We start from the raw sequence: 19528 nt of genomic DNA, 5'->3' as shown, positions 1-19528 counted from the left end.
ACCATCGGTGTTATTATGGCTGTATAGGGTCTGACCGACAGTACAAATGCGGTTGTGTAGAATCTGACCGACAGTACAAATGCGGTTGTGTAGAATCTGACCGACAGTACAAATGCAGTTGTGTAGAATCTAACCGACAGTACAAATGCAGTTGTGTAGAATCTGACCGACAGTACAAATGCAGTTGTGTAGAATCTAACCGACAGTACAAATGCAGTTGTGTAGAATCTGACCGACAGTACAAATGCGGTTATGTAGAATCTGACCGACAGTACAAATGCAGTTGTGTAGAATCTGACCGACAGTACAAATGCAGTTGTGTAGAATCTGACCGACAGTACAAATGCGGTTGTGTAGAATCTGACCGACAGTACAAATTCACTTGTGTAGATTCTGGCCGACAGTTTTATAAGTCTATTGGAACTGGCAGGACGTGGGGCACGATACCTCGATCACCACACTGACGTCCCTATAGTACCACGCCGCCATGACAGACATCCCCACAAAACTGACAACGCGAGCTGGGGGCACTCTTGCCAGCACCCTTCTCTCAATATGACTTACTTTCTTAGATGCCGTTCAATTTCTTGAAAAAGTCCAAGAAGGACAAGAAAGACAAGAAGGACAAGAAGAAAGACAGTGATGCCGCTGTCGATGACGCCAAACCTGAAGACCAGCAACCCATCGTGGACGCTCCAGGCGCCGACCAGACCACGCCTCCGCCGAAAGTATTTAAAGAGGGCACTACATTGGCCGCGATGGCGAGCTCGGTTCCCAAGAAACCGGAACCAGTTAAGGATCATGTCAAGGACGAAGAGTACCCGGATGGGGGCTTTGTCCCTAGCAACCATGTAGCAGCTGCTCCTAGCAATGACCCAAAGACCAGTCAACCAGCTGCACAGGTACGGGACAATGGGTGCATGTGACTTTAACCCTTGACCTTGTGACTCGGTGTAGGACGTGTGTAGAGAACTTGTATCTACTTGGATGTGTGTTCTGTATTATCTCTATTATCAACATTTCATAACCAAGGTCCACTGTAAACTGTTTACTGTGTCCGTGCATGGACATCAACTGTGTCCGCCTATGGACATTAACTGTGTCCGCGCATGGACATTAACTGTGTCCGCGTATGGACATTAACTGTATCCGCGTATGGACATTTACTGTGTCCGCGCATGGACATTAACTGTGTCCGCGTATGGACATTAACTGTATCCGCGTATGGACATTTACTGTGTCCGCGCATGGACATTAACTGTGTCCGCGTATGGACATTAACTGTATCCGCGTATGGACATTAACTGTGTCCGCGTATGGACATTAACTGTGTCCGCGTATAGACATTAACTGTGTCCGCGTATGGACATTAACTGTGTCCGCGTATGGACATTAACTGTGTCCGCGTATGGACATTAACTGTGTCCGCGCATGGACATTAACTGTGTCCGCGCATGGACATTAACTGTGTCCGCGTATGGACATTAACTGTGTCCGCGTATAGACATTAACTGTGTCCGCGTATGGACATTAACTGTGTCTGCATATGGACATTAACTGTGTCCGCGTATGGACATTAACTGTGTCCGCGTATAGACATTAACTGTGTCCGCGTATGGACATTAACTGTGTCCGCGTATAGACATTAACTGTGTCCGCGGATGGACATTAACTGTGTCTGCATATGGACATTAACTGTGTCCGCGTATGGACATTAACTGTGTCCGCGCATGGACACTAACTGACTGTGTCCGCGCATGGACATTAACTGTGTCCGCGTATGGACATTAACTGTGTCCGCGCATGGACATTTACTGTGTCCGCGTATGGACATTAACTGTGTCCGCGTATGGACATTAACTGTGTCCGCGTATGGACATTAACTGTGTCGGCGTATGGACATTAACTGTGTCCGCGTATAGACATTAACTGTGTCCGCGTATGGACATTAACTGTGTCCGCGTATGGACACTAACTGACTGTGTCCGCGCATGGACATTAACTGTGTCCGCGTATAGACATTAACTGTGTCCGCGTATGGACATTAACTGTGTCCGCGTATGGACATTAACTGTGTCCGCGTATGGACACTAACTGACTGTGTCCGCGCATGGACATTAACTGTGTCCGCGTATGGACATTAACTGTGTCCGCGTATGGACATTAACTGTGTCCGCGTATGGACATTAACTGTGTCCGCGTATGGACATTAACTGTGTCCGCGTATGGACACTAACTGACTGTGTCCGCGCATGGACATTAACTGTGTCCGCGTATGGACATTAACTGTGTCCGCGCATGGACATTAACTGTGTCCGCGCATGGACATTAACTGTGTCTGCGTATGGACATTAACTGTGTCCGCGTATGGACATTTACTGTGTCCGCGTATGGACATTAACTGTGTCCGCGTATGGACATTTACTGTGTCCGCGTATGGACACTAACTGACTGTGTCCGCGCATGGACATTAACTGTGTCCGCGTATGGACATTAACTGTGTCCGCGTATGGACATTAACTTTGTCCGCGTATAGACATTAACTGTGTCCGCGTATGGACATTAACTGTGTCCGCGTATGGACACTAACTGACTGTGTCCGCGCATGGACATTAACTGTGTCCGCGTATAGACATTTACTGTGTCCGCGCATGGACATTAACTGTGTCCGCGCATGGACATTAACTGTGTCCGCGTATGGACATTAACTGTGTCCGCGTATAGACATTAACTGTGTCCGCGTATAGACATTAACTGTGTCCGCGCATGGACATTAACTGTGTCTGCATATGGACATTAACTGTGTCCGCGTATAGACATTAACTGTGTCCGCGTATGGACATTAACTGTGTCCGCGTATGGACATTGAGTATACGATAGAATCAGTGCTTGGTGCCATCTACTGCATCCAAAAGACGTGCAGGGAACAATGGCGTCTAGTGCGACCGTGCAATATGACACAGGCTGAAGGGAGCAAGCTGACACTCACAGAATGTGAACCTATTATTTGCATACTCCCAGTGTGTTTTCTGGCAGAATGCGATACACATGACTAATATATCGATCTGGATTACAATATGGATAGCTACGTGCCCTAGCTGAAAAGGTGGCCTTCTGGGCAATGTCATTATGAACCTTACTAAAAGCACTTTTATTACAATAATAATAAGTACACTAAGTTTAGTCAACCGTGATTGAAAGTGACTCCGCAGTCATTAGCACTGCCTTAGATCATTAGAAATGTCCGAAGCCATTAGCTTTTTCCTGATCATAAGAAGCATTCCAAGCTTTCAGAAATATTAATAAGTGTGTAATATTTTTCAAGAAATAGTATACTGATTAATATACAGGTAAGTAAGACGTCCATAGGTCATTGTCTCAGTCCACAGGACATAGTCCGAGCCTATGAAATATTCAAAGCCATGAGCTAATTTCTTGATACAAGAAATGTCGCAACTCAGAAGATGTATGCCAGGGCTAAGTTGTTCAAGGTAACTTGGACAGCAATATTACACTTACTGGCCTGGCCAGGTTAAAGAGGTGGTTGATATACATAGCGTGGTGTAATGTGGCGCTTCATTTGTTGAAACTAGCGTACACAATGTTCCTCCATCAGGCTGGAGCACATACGTCGCTTCTTTGTTTCTTTGTTGTTTAACGGGGCGGTCGGGTAGCCTAGTGGTTAAACCGTTCGCTCGTCACGCCGAAGACCCGTGTTCGATTCCCGACATGGGTACAATGTGTGAAGCCCATTTCTGGTGTCCCCAGCCGTGATATTGCTGGAATTTTGCTAAAAGCGGCGTAAAATCAAACTCACTCACTCACTCACTCAAATTGTTGTTTAACGCTGCACCGCAATATTCCAGCTATGTGACGGCGGTCTGTAAATACTGTCCAGACCAGAGTATCGATCTACATATTTTGGATACAACCCGACCACCCGATCCCGTTAGTCGCCAACCGGTTGCTGAAGACCTATTCTAACCCGGATATGCACAGGCTTATAAGCTAGGTGTATAACGGCGCGTTATGAAAGGTCGAATGAACCATGAATGAACGTGTGCGAACTCGACCATTTCCTGTCATTTATGCAATATGCATAGAGCAGATAGTCCTAACGCAAAGTCAAGCAAGAAACAAAGCCGTTTCTGCGATGCAAACTGAGCGCTCATTGGTCTGAGCATTCGCTCGTTACCGTCCTTCTTGAACCAGGCCTTAACTTGATGCGTTGGTTCAAAATAACGATTCGGGTTCCAGTTGATCTTGAGCAACCTATTCTTGGCTCAAGAGGCGGCTAAAAGGATCGGGTGGCCAGGCTATCTGACTTGTTGAAGCACGGCATCGTATTCCAATTGCGTAGTTCGATGCTCACGATGTCAGCCACTGGACTTTCAGGTCCAGACTTGAATATTTCGGACCGCCGTCTTATAGCTGGAATATTACTGAGTACAAGAGACAAAATCATGTTGAAATTATTGTATAGTGTACACAAACCCGTCGAGCATTACGAGTATTACCGAGGCGGTTTTGCTTGTGACACATACATTTATACGCACATTATTCACCTGACTCCCCCCGCCGTATCTGAAGCAGGTTTCAAACATGCGCTTTGTTATTCTGCGTTCGCTCTATTGATAGTAAAACTACCATTGTATTGTTTAAATACAGTTAGTTTAAGTAAGTACATGTAATAAGTAAGTTTTAGCACATATTCTATAGTTACTCTGTAACCACATTCAACTAGTAGCACTTAATTCCCATACTTGGGATTTTTTCACAAGGATTGGAGACGATACCCGTTTAATATTGGCTTGGGTGATGTGACATGGGCGTCCGTCCAGTGTCAGATAGACGGATATGATGCGAGCATCCGTGCACTTATTTCCACGAGAAAATGTATTTGAGTTAGCCAGTGTCGCCGGCGATCTTCAGAAAGGGCGACAGTAACCAGAACATAAGTTATTATTAACCTTCCGTGAAAGTGAAACGATAGGAGGGCTAAATAAGCGCAGCATCCTCGGTAATCCCGGGTATTATATATCCATTCTATTATCAGGTGATGTTTGGGCGACCTCTTTTCAATGGCTGTGTTTGGGCGACATGATCTAATGTGGTTGTGTTTCGCCAACTTGTTCCCGTCATTAAGCCAGGGGACAGTGTTCACACTTGATCACGTGACAAATATCCTGGACCCTGTTTTAACCCGATTCCAATGACACGACGCTAAAAATTAATCTCATGAGATATGTGTTAAGAGATAGGAGACCTAGTGTTGACGTCACTTCAGAAGCGAGGGTATGGTGGTATAAGGTCCAGAGTATTTATCATAACATAAACGAGGATGTATGGGTAGGGGTCGTGTGTTTATCGTGATTTAAGTATCACACTGGCTCTAGACGCACCATACTTAATACATAATCCTGCCTTCCCGCTAAGTGCGCTTCGTGTAGCCCGTGTATATACATCATTACTTCGTGAGGACAAAACCGTGTGTAAATATAACTACAGTAAACTACGGTTGTAATGAACTCAAAGGGACCATTAATTTTAGTTCATAATAACCGTAGTCCGTTATAAGCATATATACAGCATATAAACATTAAATGGCCGGGACTAAAAAAAAAGTTCGTTATATCTGTCAGTTCGTTAGAAGCGTGTTCGTTATAAACATAGTTTGTAATGTTAAATTGATACAGTACATTGTCGTGCATCGGTGAGAAGGCTTTTATAATTCCTAGAATAGAAAAACTGTTATAATGAATATTGATTTTTTCAGTTTGTTGGTAAATAATTAGCATAATATCATAATTTTCATCTAATTACTTACTTGGAAGGAATATCTGAATTCTATTGAATTTCATTTCTTGTGAACAGCCTCAGGGGTCCAGGTATATTAACTCGTGTTTAATGAACCAATACTAGTTAATGATCGTTGTGAATATTTATGTTACATTGTAGATCTGTACATTGTAAAACAGTTCAGTGTCTGTTTATCTTTGTTGATTAAACTATAATTAATTATATATTTAATTATGAGACTGATAGTGGCGATCCAAGCTTTAACAGGTTGATACTACCGGACACATTCTCTACAACGCACTGCATCCGTGAGAGTTTTTCGTGCAAATGGTTAATCTGATCAAAAACTGAATGTTCAAAGATGTCATTAGGGTGCGGTTGGTGTGACCATTTTGTTTTGTTTTATGTTTTCAAAAATATCTCCAGATATATAAAGGATCGCATCAAAGGGTATTTTTGTAACAAATATATGAACACGAGTCGTTTAAGTAAAAGAAAAGTTTAAGTTGTTTTATGTCCAGAGACGGCAAATGGTGGTTACCAAAATATATTGAAGGGCAAAAGAAAGTATACACCCAAATTAGAACAGGTTATTCGATGGTGATGTATTTGATACAGGTATCATTGTTATGTTTGAACGTTAGGTTTGCAGTGTTTCGGTGCCTGCTTCAAGCCTAGTAACGTTTTGACAATCTCTGAGCTACTTTGTTCAAAACCAATGTTCATGTGTACGCTTTCTTTTGTCCGTCAGTTTACACTGAGATGATAAAACATTCGTTTTGTCCAATGTTGATTCTTCTTAAACGCTATGTACCCACGCGTGGGTTCCAGGTGGGAATGGGTCCCAAATAACCTATGGTTGTCGTACGAGGTTTGTTTGTTTAATTTGTTTGTTGTTTAACGTCGCACTCAGCAATATTCCAGCTATATGACGGCGGTCTGTAAATAATCGAGTGACCGATGACATGCATCAACCAAGTCAGCGAGCCTGACCACCCGATCCCGTTAGTCGCCTTTTACGACAAACATAGTCGCCTTTTACGGCAAGCATGGGTTGCTGAAGACCTATTCTACCCCGGATCTTCACGTACGAGATGACTTAATGGATTTGGGGAGGCTCGGTTTAAAGGTCGCCTCCATGTAGCTTATATTGAACATAACAATATTGTTTGAACCACGGTCGGGAATGTTTCAAATAAGTAACATGCCCTGACCCCTTCTGGCACGCGGGATTCGGGGGTTCTATTTAGAGGCTATTTGGGACATATTCGGGACACAGCAGTGAGTTATGCAGGACGCAAATAAGATCGTATTTAGTATCAGATTCAACAGTTTAAAAATATTGTGGTGTACGTAAATAATAGTTCGAAGGTTTTTTTGTGTGTTTTATTATATTTAAATAATTTAACTTCAAACGCACCCTTTTATACTCAGGAACGTGTTCTATAGGTTTTCGTTCTGCATTTGTGGATTGAAATTTGACTTGTGTTTTTTTTTAATTTGAAAAAAGGATAAGGGGGAGGGGAGGTTTGTACCCACCTGGAAAGATCATGTAACTAACATTTACATAAAAACAAATATTCTCTCCTTTTTCAGGAGAAAGAAAATCCCGATAAGCCAGCTGATACGGACGAGACTGAGCTCAAGAAGCTAGAGATCAAGGACGCACCTGTCAAGAGCGAGAACTCTCCACTCATCAATAAAAACGGAGATGTGAAGGAGAGTAAGCTGCAGGATTCGCAACCTGGCATGCTTTGCTGCACCATTCTGTAGCGAGGCCTATAGGAACCGGAATGACGTAACGTCCTTGACCTTGTAGTCAATAAAAAACTTTCGGCTGTTCCAAGAACAGTTGCTCTTGGTTTTCTAACTCTGATACAGTTCTGTGGTGTGGTTTGCATTAGAAAGATCGTTGCATGAGGTTACGTTTGAAACAAAATATGAAAAAAAATATTCTCGGGTGAGTTTGCAAGACCTTAAAATGTGTTGTTTTCCGTGACTGTTTATAAACGTAATGTTAAACTATAAAAAAAAAAATGCCCCATATACATTCTAAAAATGGTCTGCATAAATATATGGTATGGGTTGAAACCTGATTGATTACGCATGTTCTGGTTAATCGATATCGATATACAAGCAATCAAATGGTGACTTGATTGATCATCATGTATAATATATAAATAGCAATGAATATAATATATAAAACTTGAATGTTAGCATACGTTTAGATACATATGAGTTTATTCAGTCTAACGTTCGGAACTGGTATTCGTTTATCGCAATATATATCGACCACTGCGCGACAACTTCTAGGGATCGTTTGGGAGTAGACATCATATGAAATACCTGCACAGTGAGGCACCGCCCACTTTCCAGGGCACCTGTTGCATGTCATGTGACATAGCCTCGTTTTGACCTCGTCATGCGATGGTTGAGCGGTGCTGCAGCTGCTGCAGTTTCATCCGGGCATTTGTTGTCTTTGTTTGAAATACAAAGATGAAATCGACATGTTATAATGACATCTGCTAGCTGATAGGCTGTTACACACGGGGGAAATATTGACAATATGAAGCGTCAGTCACGAGTGGCTATTGTTCACGAAATTATTAGAGCTGATGGTGCGATTTTGCTTTGCCTGTTCCTTCGTTAACATGTCAACTTTTTTTGTAGTATATATTTCTGCGATGATTAAATCACGCACACTTGCTATTATTCAGGAATATTTATAAATCGATTTTTTAAACGAATCGCCAGCTGTCAAAATATGTGGAAAACTTGTAAAAGATTTTGTCTTGTTACAGCTTCTCAAATAGAGGAAAGGGGCTTATTCATACGTATACTCAATATGCCGCAGTGTAGGCACTGGGCTTGTAACGCAAACATCGGCAGCTACAAGTTCTATATATGACCACAACCAGTATCAGGAGTATATTACTGACACTGGTTGTAGCCATATATCGTGCCGCTGCTAATGTTTTCATTCCAAGTTCCTGTGTGTGTAGGCACATGTAAAATATATTCGAATATCAACTGTTATTTATATATAATGTATGTCTGTTTAATTTATGTCTTTCACATCTCCAGGCTTCCTGTTTGTTTTACACTTTTCTACCGTACTATATGTTTATATATAGGCACGTATATATTTGTCTATCGTGATCACACTGAATAAGGAAAAAAGTGATGCTAATATTTAGTGTACCAAATAAGGTCCGGGGAAAATTCAAGATGGTGGCATGCGACAGAAATACGAAAAACTGCACTTACACACTCACGTGATCTTCAGACTTTCCGATAACTAAGGTCAAGGTCAGTATGCTAGGGTCAAGGTCAAACTGTACGTGCAGTGCAGTTAAAGTCGTTTATGATATCATTTATAACATCCTTTGTGAAAGTAGTGAAATAAGGACTACCCCATTTGTGATGCTATATAAATAGACTCCCTGGATGCCCATGTTTACAAAATGACGCAATAATGAATAATCTCAACCGGACTGGTGCTATATTATGTTGGCGGTGGTCGGCTTTCACCATAATGTGCCTTATTACAATATGTACCGGAGCCAAGTCTCCAAATCCCATTGTTCCATGTGTGTGATGTCTTCCTCTCTGTCACGTGTACACAGAAGTCTGAAGTGAGATCGGAAATAAACGAGATAAGCTTCTATAATCCAAATAAATTCTTATTATGCTCATCAGAGCGTTAATTTCAATATTTCGACGAGAAACTTTCAATTTTATTTTATTCTATTGTAAGTGTACCGAGAAAAATTGACTTAATACGCATATGCTGATTCATCTATAGACGAGTTTAACATTTTAGTTATGGGATTGTCTTGACAGACATGTTTGGGGAGAACATAATTGCATACCTAATTCAGAATATACATTTAACACAGTTAGATAGTTAATTGCATTGGAAAGAAATGTCAGAGTTGAGTTTTGGCTGATTGCCGAATGTTTACAATGTTATGTTTAAAACAATAGCATGCCAGGATTGTTTTGGAAATGCACGTCTAACTGTTTTATGTTACGAAACTTTATCAAACTAAAATTTCCTGCGTAGGGGCAGAAAAAGGGGCTGGAGGTTGGGGGTATTGTTTTCAAAACTGTGGCAACTAGAAATACCAGGCTGTGCCACTGTTGAAGGGGAAACAGTAAAGCAAATTCATGAGTATGACCCATATTTGGAAGACTATAGCAATAAGAAATTTAATTTAGTGTATATTTGTTTATTTTCATTTCTTTTAATTTCTAATTCTGCTGTTTATATCTGTTAACGTAATTGATAACTGCGCATGTTGATACATGTCACCTCATGTCATCCTGTTGAACAATAATTGTTCGTTGTTTGTTTAGCCCTGTATGGCTTTCCTGGCTGGGAGAGAGATATATTGTTGAGAAAACTCACCCCGAGTTAGCGATCTGAAGGCGCCTTCAGCGCTTCCTGTCTTCTGAGACAAAGTAAATTACTCTCCGGGTTGTTTTGTTGTTCGTTGGTAATAAACTCTTCTAAAATATACGATCTGGTTTCTTGTTTTTAGTTCCACGCCCCTAACGAGGATAGAAACCTCTAGCATGTCATTAAAGAATATACACCGTAACATAGCCGTCTCCGTGGTCTAGCGGATAGAGCGTCTGCCCGGAGAGCGGAAGATCGCCGGTTCGAACCCCGGCCGCATCATGCCAACAGACGTTATATTGTACTTGTTGTTATCCTGCCTGGCGCTCTGCATTAAGGAGATAAAACAAGGACTGGTCGGCTCGAGCCAGTAAACTGTGTCTGGGTGGGATATTCATGTTAAACTACTGCAGGTGTCTTTAACATTTAGTCTATGAAATCTTATAATACACAATATTCTTCTTGACTCTATAACTAGAATTTTTTTCATAAAATAAATATATGCCACAGTCATGGTGCAGGACTACAGGTATTTCATAGGGATAAGATATTGGTTTTCAAAGTCTCGCCGTATGGATGCAATGTGTTCAGCTACTGTGAGTCTTCGCGGGAGAGGGGCACGGGTGCCCCAGTAGTCTAAGGCGACGCAATTCGTTGTGCAGGGTTACGTCCCTTGGGCAGTCCAGAATCCTATGATTGTGGGTTCCAATCCAACCCGTGCTCCTTGGTTTCACCAAAGTTGTAAACGTCTAAGACCTGCAACACTTCGGGATTTCCTCCCACATCAAGTTGACACGCCATGATATAACTGCAATGCCGTTAAATCTAGCGTTAAATCCAACTCACTCATCAGAATGTACGTCAGCGTCACAGAGCTAAAAACCCTGTGGGGACTCCAGGTCAGGTTGATCCCATGTTCTCCTTGCTTGACGTGCGAGGCGACTCGGTGACTTGGCGGAATGGATGTCATCATATCACGACGGTGTAGAACGTTGCTCACCATATCAGCCACTGGTTTACGTTGTCAATACTATTATTTACAGACCGACATTACAGTTGGAATAATGCTGACTGAGGCGGAATTTAATTAAAAGCGACAAAACTATTTCCATAATTAAACTGGTGAGTGAGTGAGTTGCGTTTAACGTATGTATGCCGCGTATAACAGGATTTCAGTTATATCGCGGCGTGTCAGCTTAATGTGGGAGGAAAGCCCGAAGTGATGCAGGTATGAGACGTTTACCACTTCGGTGAAACCCACGAGCGCGGGTATGGTGCTAACAAACCTAGAAACATAATCGGGGCGAACCGGGATTCGAACCCACAATCATAGGTTTCTGGCGTACCCAAGGTACGCAACTCTGCACCGCGAATTTCGGCGCCTTCGACGACTGGGCCACCCGTGCCCCAATAAAAAGGGAAAGGTGACTAAATTGGAAAGTTGAAGACATCCCTCTTGTCATACAGTTTCGTGGAGGGTGTTCTGTAACTCTGGTTTGGTTGGGGAGGGGATTAATGTGTTTTACGATGATCTTTAAGTAATCGAGTCTGGACAAGACAATGCATTTTTTTTACATCATGAGCATTTAGATCTACGCAGTTTGGATATGATGACGTGCATCAACAAAGACATCTCGTAAATCACCGCTTACGACAAGCTTAGGTTGCTGAGGCTATAAAGTGATTATCTAACCTGCTTGGTTTGTTGTGAGTGAGTGAGTGAGTGAGTTTGGTTTTACGCCGCTTTTAGCAATATTCCAGCAACATCACGGCGGGGGACACCAGAAATGGGCTTCACACATTGTACCCATATGGGGAATCGAACCCGCGTCTTCGGCGTGACGAGCGAACGCTTTAACCACTAGGCTACCCGACCGCCCCTGGTTTGTTGTGATGTTTAAAACAAAATTCAGGAATCCTGGCGTAGTTGTCCCTGCAAACATCTTTGTTGTTTCTCCGTATATGCTGTTATTGTCAGTTCAGTTCTATAAAAGATACTTAAAATGGTTAGCATTACATTCAAAATGGCAAACCCAGTTAGAGCAGAATGTGTACGGTCACAGAGAGGAGGGCAGCAGGTTCTACATGAACGATGTCTGTACAGATTGAACGTGAAGCGCCAGATTGCCACCCACCTGGAAATGTACCACAGAGGGCTGCAACGTTCGATGAAGTATTAGTAGAGAGAAAGTAATACCTTCCGGACAAAAGCATTCCTGTGGAGCGTGGAGCACCAACAAAAGCATTCCTGTGGAGCATAGAATTTCAACAAATTCCTGTGGAGCATGGAATTTTTCTAACAAAAGCATTCCTGTGGAGCATGGAATTTTTCTAACAAAAGCATTCCTGTGGAGCGTAGAGTAAAGAAACAAACAAAAGCATTCTTGTGGAGCATACCACAGAGGTCAGTCAATACCTTTCACATAATAGAAGCAAATTTTGCTAAAGGAGACTAGCAGTAAGGCTGGCTCTGTATATATATTCGCTCTGTTCAAACATGTAAATATGGCACCGCTCATTAGTATCAATACACTAGAGGTAGCTCTCTCTCTTACCCACTCTTTACACGCAAGAGTAAATATATTCGTGTGTGGGTTTTAACCACTGAACCTGTTAACCCTTTCACCGAAGTCAATTCATTTATAATCATTTTTCTCTACTTCATTCACGTTTCACTAAGTGTTAAAATATTATGTTATTGTTCATAGTGGCATTCATTAACCTTTATCTATTAACATTTCTATCACTCTTTAACTTTTTATCTGTTTCAGTATGCTAACGTAACACTAAGGGTTAAAGGTTGCTTTTAGACGATCACCAACTAGTCGCTGTTACTTGTGTTCGTCATTATGTTAGAACTTGAGTAGAAAGTATACATTATACCCATCGACAGATGTGTAATTCGTATGTTTTCTGCTTTATGACATATAACTATTTGATGTAATAATAATAATGAAAAATAAAGTGAACTTACCTTTTGACTGATCAACACTGTTTCATTAATCATTTCCTCCATATATTCCGTTTGAATTAACCATCCGCTCAGTTCATATTTGGTTTAATCATATTTATTCCATCAATTGTTCATGACAGTATTTAGCAAACAAGCCGAGCTGGCTTATGAAAATGCTTCTCCTGATTACATATATATATATAAACATAAATCAGTCAGGATCAATTAATATATACTTTTAACTAAATCACTAACTTGCCGATCGCTTCCCGATACAGTGTTTGACACAAGAAAAAGCTCAGATCATAGCAAATTAGAGTTTAACAATAACTGTTCATATTTCATCGAATGTACGAACGAGTGTATGTCTGTCACATTTTTTCAACAACCTCAAGTTTTTACTCGTATGTTTCGTAATATTTTCGAGTTTTACTATACATGAAAACAGTTCCCGAAGCGAATCGTTGGCAAGTAAATCACTCCAAGAGTGCTATTGAATTTTCCCACATCTACTTTTTCTTCTTGTTCTTTGTCATATCCTCAAGTTTTTCTTGCACAAGTTTCGTCATATCCTCGTGTTTTACTGTACACGAAAACAGTTCACTCAGTGAATCGTTGGTAGGTAAAACACATAACAGTGTTCTGTTGAATTTTCTCACAACCACTTTCTTGTTCTTTGTTTTATGAATAACGTTTATATTTTCTGCAGAAGGTATGTGTTCTTCTTGCCACTCTTCTCACCTTATTTCGAAGTTTTTCTTTTCTTTTATAATAATCAGCAATTAACGTCTGAGCTTCCAAACAACGAATTTGTTTTTCCACTAAAAGCACTGATCGATTGTTTGGTTCAGCGGTTTCACTTTGTATTCCAAGCGATCTTAAAAAAACCTCTTTAGACGTCATTTTGAAAAATCTAATTTCTGGTGGTGTTTTTTTTTCTTCGAAGTACCCCTTGCTGTACTAAAATGTATAGCTTAACTATTCCTCCGCTCTTTTATAACAACTACGCTTTATACTTCTCTATCCTACTTTTTTTTTTTTGTTGACCTGTGTGGGAAAAGTAAATCTTATTCATTTTCAAGCCGCAAACTTATATTTCAACACGTGTGGGAAAAGCAAATATCAATCAGTAGACCAGAGTCTATTCTTTATCTGTTACTATTTACTAACGACGACGGTAGGCTGTAATTATTTATCTTATCTAACGAAATTTGATAACTGATACGACGGCGGTAGGTTGCCATTGTGTATCTTATCTAACGAAATCTGACAACTGATACAATGACAAGATATCCCCAAGCAGAATACGTTCAAATACGATGAATTTGTCACGCGCACTTTGAATAGCACCGGTGTTCGTTGTGTTAGAAAAAACACACAAAAATGTTTTACAGATTCATATAAATATATAGCGTATGCGATTTTATTTATTTTTTAGTATTCAGCTGTCTTGTCATGCCGTTCGAAATCTCTTTTAAATCTGATTGGACATATAACATCGAATTTTATAACGGAAATACTTCTATTAGCGTGTGTAATCATCTGAAACCAATTTTGAAATCTTTTTTAATTTATATTTTAGACGAAATTTTAATTTATAGAAATAGTTTTCACCTTCATAACGCTTTGTTAACTTATGATATTTGTTCAATACATTTTACTTTGAACCGGCAGACTGAAGTGTTAACTGTAAATCAGTCAAATGGACAAGTGCAGCTGTCAGTAGGTGAAATTCGGGATATAATTTCATCTGTTAATCTATTGGAGCATTTTTTCCAAGAAAGAGTGTTCCAAAACAAATTCTGAAAAGGTAAGTTTTTATTTTATTATTTAATTTTAACTATATGCATTGCAATCAGTATTAATAGCACATTGTGTAAAGAACGTAAATCTATCACCCATTCACAACTTTATTACATGTTTACGGTATATAATGAATTTATAAGATTTAAGATGATAATATATGTTGGTCAGGACAGAATAGGCGGTTGGGACGAGGAGAAGGTCAGCTGATAATACATGTTTTACAACAGTCGCAAGGAAATAATGTCTATATCCTATATTCATTTTCATCTCGATCACTCTACACAATGTTTTCATAGTCGTACACAATGGATGACCTTTCAACTACAAAAGTCCATTCAGACGTCAGATTCTATAAATCTAGCAGCGTGCGAAGTTTTTTTTCACTCTGCCTGTGAAAAAATGTCCGTTTCGTTTATGCTGAGAAATCCCACTCGCACAGATTATAATTTCGGTATTAGGCAACTTCGTCATTCTATTTTTTAAAATTTTATTTCATCACGAAATTTGCTCTTTATTCTACAAAATCCACAGATAGAAAATAATATCAGTATTTTCTGTAAAATTTATTTTCGTACGGATTTTACAGGAGCAATTATAATCCACGGAGAAGTGTTTATTTATTTAACAAGGAGACAATTAAAAAACCTTCAAAGTTGCCTGGAATTGTCGTTGCGCTTATCAACGTGAGTATCTCTTTTATTTTCGTTGGTTATTCTTTGTACTTAGAAAGAAGGTTATTCGTTGTCACTTGAAACAAAGCTTTAATTTCATTCCATTATCGACTTTCCTTTGATGACGCTCATGTGAGCGGCTTTCATCTCTCCACTACGTGTCATTTTGCACGTATAACAATGAACTGTCAATTTCGGGTGGGTTGTGGTATGGTGGTATTGTTTTATCCAATCAGCACGATCACATTTTGCACATGTGTTAATGTATTGCCAATGTTTGGCTGTTATTGAATATCCAATCAGAGTGCGATATTAATTGTATATAAAAACCGTTGAAATCGCTAATTTATACCATTGAGAGAAAAAAATTTTTTTAAAAATGTTGATAATAGTTTTGATCTACGTTGTTGTCGGTATTCCACATGGTGATGCTTTGCCGTGCTCATGGATCGGAGGATCAACGTTATCATGCTCTACCGAACAGCATAAGTCAATTTCTCTTTTGTCCGGTCAACTCTATCGAGGAATATCCGTCATTAGAATTCACGGTTCACCATCACTGCTACTAATCAACGGTGATTTGTTTCCACAACTGCAGGTATGCTATTCTATTTCTGTCCTGTCCTGTCCCGTCCTATCCTGTCCTGTTCACAGACTAGTCTATTCTATTCACAGGCAATTATAGGAGACGTCGACTGCAGCCGTGTTGTTGGCGTTCAGGTGCCGGTGAATGGCAAGTGGTGCAGTGGTAAGTATTTCATATATTTAGTCTGATTGACTGTTATTTTTCGTAATTAGTCACAAACTTTTTATTTTCTGTTGAACCTTTTATTTTGAAATCTTGTATTGCACAAACTTTATATTGTTTTATTATTGTTTTGCTTTCAGAGCTATCAACAACTGCTATTTCTTTAACTCTCACTACTACTACTACTACTACTACTACTTCTACTACTACTACTACTACCACTATCATTACTACTCTCCCTCCTACTTCCTCTACTGTTAGAATTAATAGCCTCTCATTGTTTCCTGCTACGGTTAATACTTCCACTTCTATTGCAGCTACTACTACTGCACCAACTACCACAACTACTAATCCTGTTGTTACTAACCCTACTGCTACTACTACTACTACTACTACTGCAGCTACGACTACTACAGCTACTGCTCCAACTACTAATCCCGTTGTTACTAACCCTGTTGGCACTAACCCTGTTGCTATTACCACCTCCACAACTTCTACTGTTTCTTCTGTTAAATCATCTACTCTGATTATTACCGGTTCTGTTGCTAATATTTCTTCACCAACTTCCACCGCTGATATCCGAAGCACTCGGTTATCAGATTCTACTATCGTAGGTATAACTATTATTATTATTATTATCATATTCTTTCTGTTAATGGTTATTTATTTGGTTTATCGAAAAAGGAAAGGTAATCATACAAGGTATATATCACCTCCTCCAGATATAGAAGATAATGAGATTTAAAGTTAATAAATGTTAAAATTTTATTCTTACACTTTTTTATTTTTATTTTTTTATTTTTTATTTATTTATTTATTTATTTTTTATTTTTTATTTTTTACCTATTCTTCACTTCATTTACCCATCTGCAAGTCCCTATCACCCCATATCCCTACACTATCAGCAACGGCGATGGCTATGATGATGATGATGATGATGATCATCATGATGAGGAGTGTCGTGGTTGTGGTAAGTATTATTATAATTTAGTGCCGTGTCTGTGGTAAATTTGAAGTTATAAATGTAATACTTGGATTTGGAGTTTATATTAATTTAACTTTAATTTTTAACTTTAATTTAATTATTACTTTTTCAGTGATGAAGTCGGAGGTGACGGCACTCCTCATCATGGCTGTCCTGGCTGCGGTGGGCATTCCGTCGGGACTCGCTTTGCGGTGGTTTCTCCGCAGGAGACGGAATGCCCGCCGCACCCTTCACCGTCACCGTCGTGAGGAGGAGGAGCAAGATGAACCACCTCACCTCAGGCGGGAAGTAACAGAATTATAATCAATGACGCATTAATCCCTTGTAAACAATAAATTCTATGATTATGATAAAAATATATGTTTTATGTCTTGTTTTATCTAGTAACGTTGTAGTCTTGCAGTGAAACCCAAGGCAAACACACACACACACACACACACATCAGCTTTCGCGAGCGTTTTTCCGATAAACCCGCCAGAGTTGATTGTGGTAAATATATATATATATATATATATATATATTATATGTAAATATATATATAACCACGAAACCAGTTGGAAACAAGTCATTAGCCTTCACGGTTGTCACTGGTAAACCCCGTCAAAACAAAGAAAGCCGGTTGGTATGAATACATATACCGAAATACGGGTGAGGCGAGCGACCTGCTCGTCTGATCCAAGGGAGGTAACTCGTATCACACTAGTGGCTCATATCAATTTGTCAGACCAAGAGAGCGGCAGGCTCGCCTGATCCGAGGGAGGTAACTCGTATCACACTAGTGGTTCATATCACATTGTTAGACCAAGAGAGCGGCTGACTCGCCTGATCCAAGGGAGGTAACTCGTATCACACTAGTGTCTCATATCACACATTGTTAGACCAAGAGAGTGAATAACTATGAATTGAAACATAAAACATACACACATTCTGATTTTAAAAATGCTTTTTTATTTTTATTTTAGAAAACACAGTGAAATGCTTGCGTATGTGACAATAATATCCGTGATGTAAATAAATCTACGTTGAAGCAGTCTTTTCCTTTCTCGTCTCAACGAACATTGTACCCCTCGATGGCTGAAAAGGAAGGGTGAATTATTAATAATAATAATAAATATAGCTGCAAAGCAGCAATGGCGGGCTCCAAGCTATACTGTGCACAAACGTCCATGTTCGAATCCTCAAAGGGTTTCCTTGTACCAAATCCCTCAAATGTAGGCACCACTTGTAGGGTATCACCGCTACAAAATTGTCGTGTGCCGGGGTGTCCAAGTCTGTTCTTACCCCATTTCCGACCTCGGACATGTTCGAATCCATTAAGGGTTTGCTTGTACCAATTCCGTAACAAAATAGTCACCGGAAATCGCCACAACGAAATTGGCGTGTTCCAGGGGTGTCCCAAATATTAATCAAATATTACCACCAAAGGTGTTACTTTTAGCATGCAACCAAGAACAAACAATAAGATGCATATGGCACACTAACTTCATGAAAACTTTCAATAGTGTCTGTGGAGAACCTTACAAGATATGATCTTCAAAGTAAAGTTTCGGTGAAAAAAATTATCAAAATCAAAATCCAATAGGTCCGTCGATATAAAAGATATCCAAAATCGGCTAACAGAGTTTGATGTGCTATGTAAGGAGACCATTCTCAGAAAGTTTGAAAACATTTCATGCAATGGACTCAGAAGAGTATGCATTTAAAAACAGGTACCCAAAAGACACTGTGAAAACATTGAATCCAATATGGCTGCCAAACCACGTGACCAATGACCAAAGTCAAAGAACATAAAATGTCAAGCATCCAAAGCAGCAGACACATCTAAAGTTTGAAAGTAATTGGACAAGCGGTTGCGAAGCAATAGGGCTAAATATAGCTTTAAAAATTGTTTATTTTTCAGTTATCTCCCCTTGGTCTTTGGGCCTACGGCCTTAGAATTTGTGTGGTATCTGGTACATAAGTATCTGGATACACATACAAATTTTGAACAGAATCAAGACAGTGGTTATTATGCTAGCTCTGGAACAAAAATCGGCGGAATAATAATAATATTAAATCGAACGATAGCACTGGGACTCTTCAGCTTTTCGGCTTGGTGACTCTTTAACAGGCTGTAACGTCTTTGTCAGTTGAGCTCCAGTCAAATGGATGAGCGTTCTGAGTT

At 40.0% G+C, this 19528-nt stretch overlaps 1 protein-coding gene and 1 pseudogene across 3 annotated transcripts in view; both read left to right on the top strand.

Annotated features, from left to right (window-relative positions):
* LOC139444600 (cylicin-2-like) overlaps positions 1–10321 on the top strand; it is a 40653-nt gene extending 30332 nt beyond the window's left edge. For all 3 annotated transcript variants that reach the window (XM_071225504.1, XM_071225505.1, XM_071225503.1), the window contains 2 exons: positions 573–902; positions 7396–10321. In XM_071225504.1, coding sequence (XP_071081605.1) covers positions 573–902; positions 7396–7572 — 507 coding nt within the window. In that variant the 3' untranslated portion in view covers positions 7573–10321. The remainder of the gene's footprint in view (positions 1–572; positions 903–7395) is intronic.
* Positions 10322–16010: 5689 nt separating this feature from the next.
* LOC139445601 (uncharacterized) lies at positions 16011–17667 on the top strand (annotated as a pseudogene).
* The last annotated feature ends 1861 nt before the right edge of the window (positions 17668–19528 follow it).

This window comes from Haliotis cracherodii, unplaced genomic scaffold, assembly GCF_022045235.1.
Source record: "Haliotis cracherodii isolate W230 unplaced genomic scaffold, xgHalCrac1.p SCAF_6, whole genome shotgun sequence".
NCBI lineage: Eukaryota > Metazoa > Mollusca > Gastropoda > Lepetellida > Haliotidae > Haliotis > Haliotis cracherodii.
Note: the sequence above shows the minus strand (reverse complement) of the source record. Positions and strands in the feature narration are given on the sequence as shown.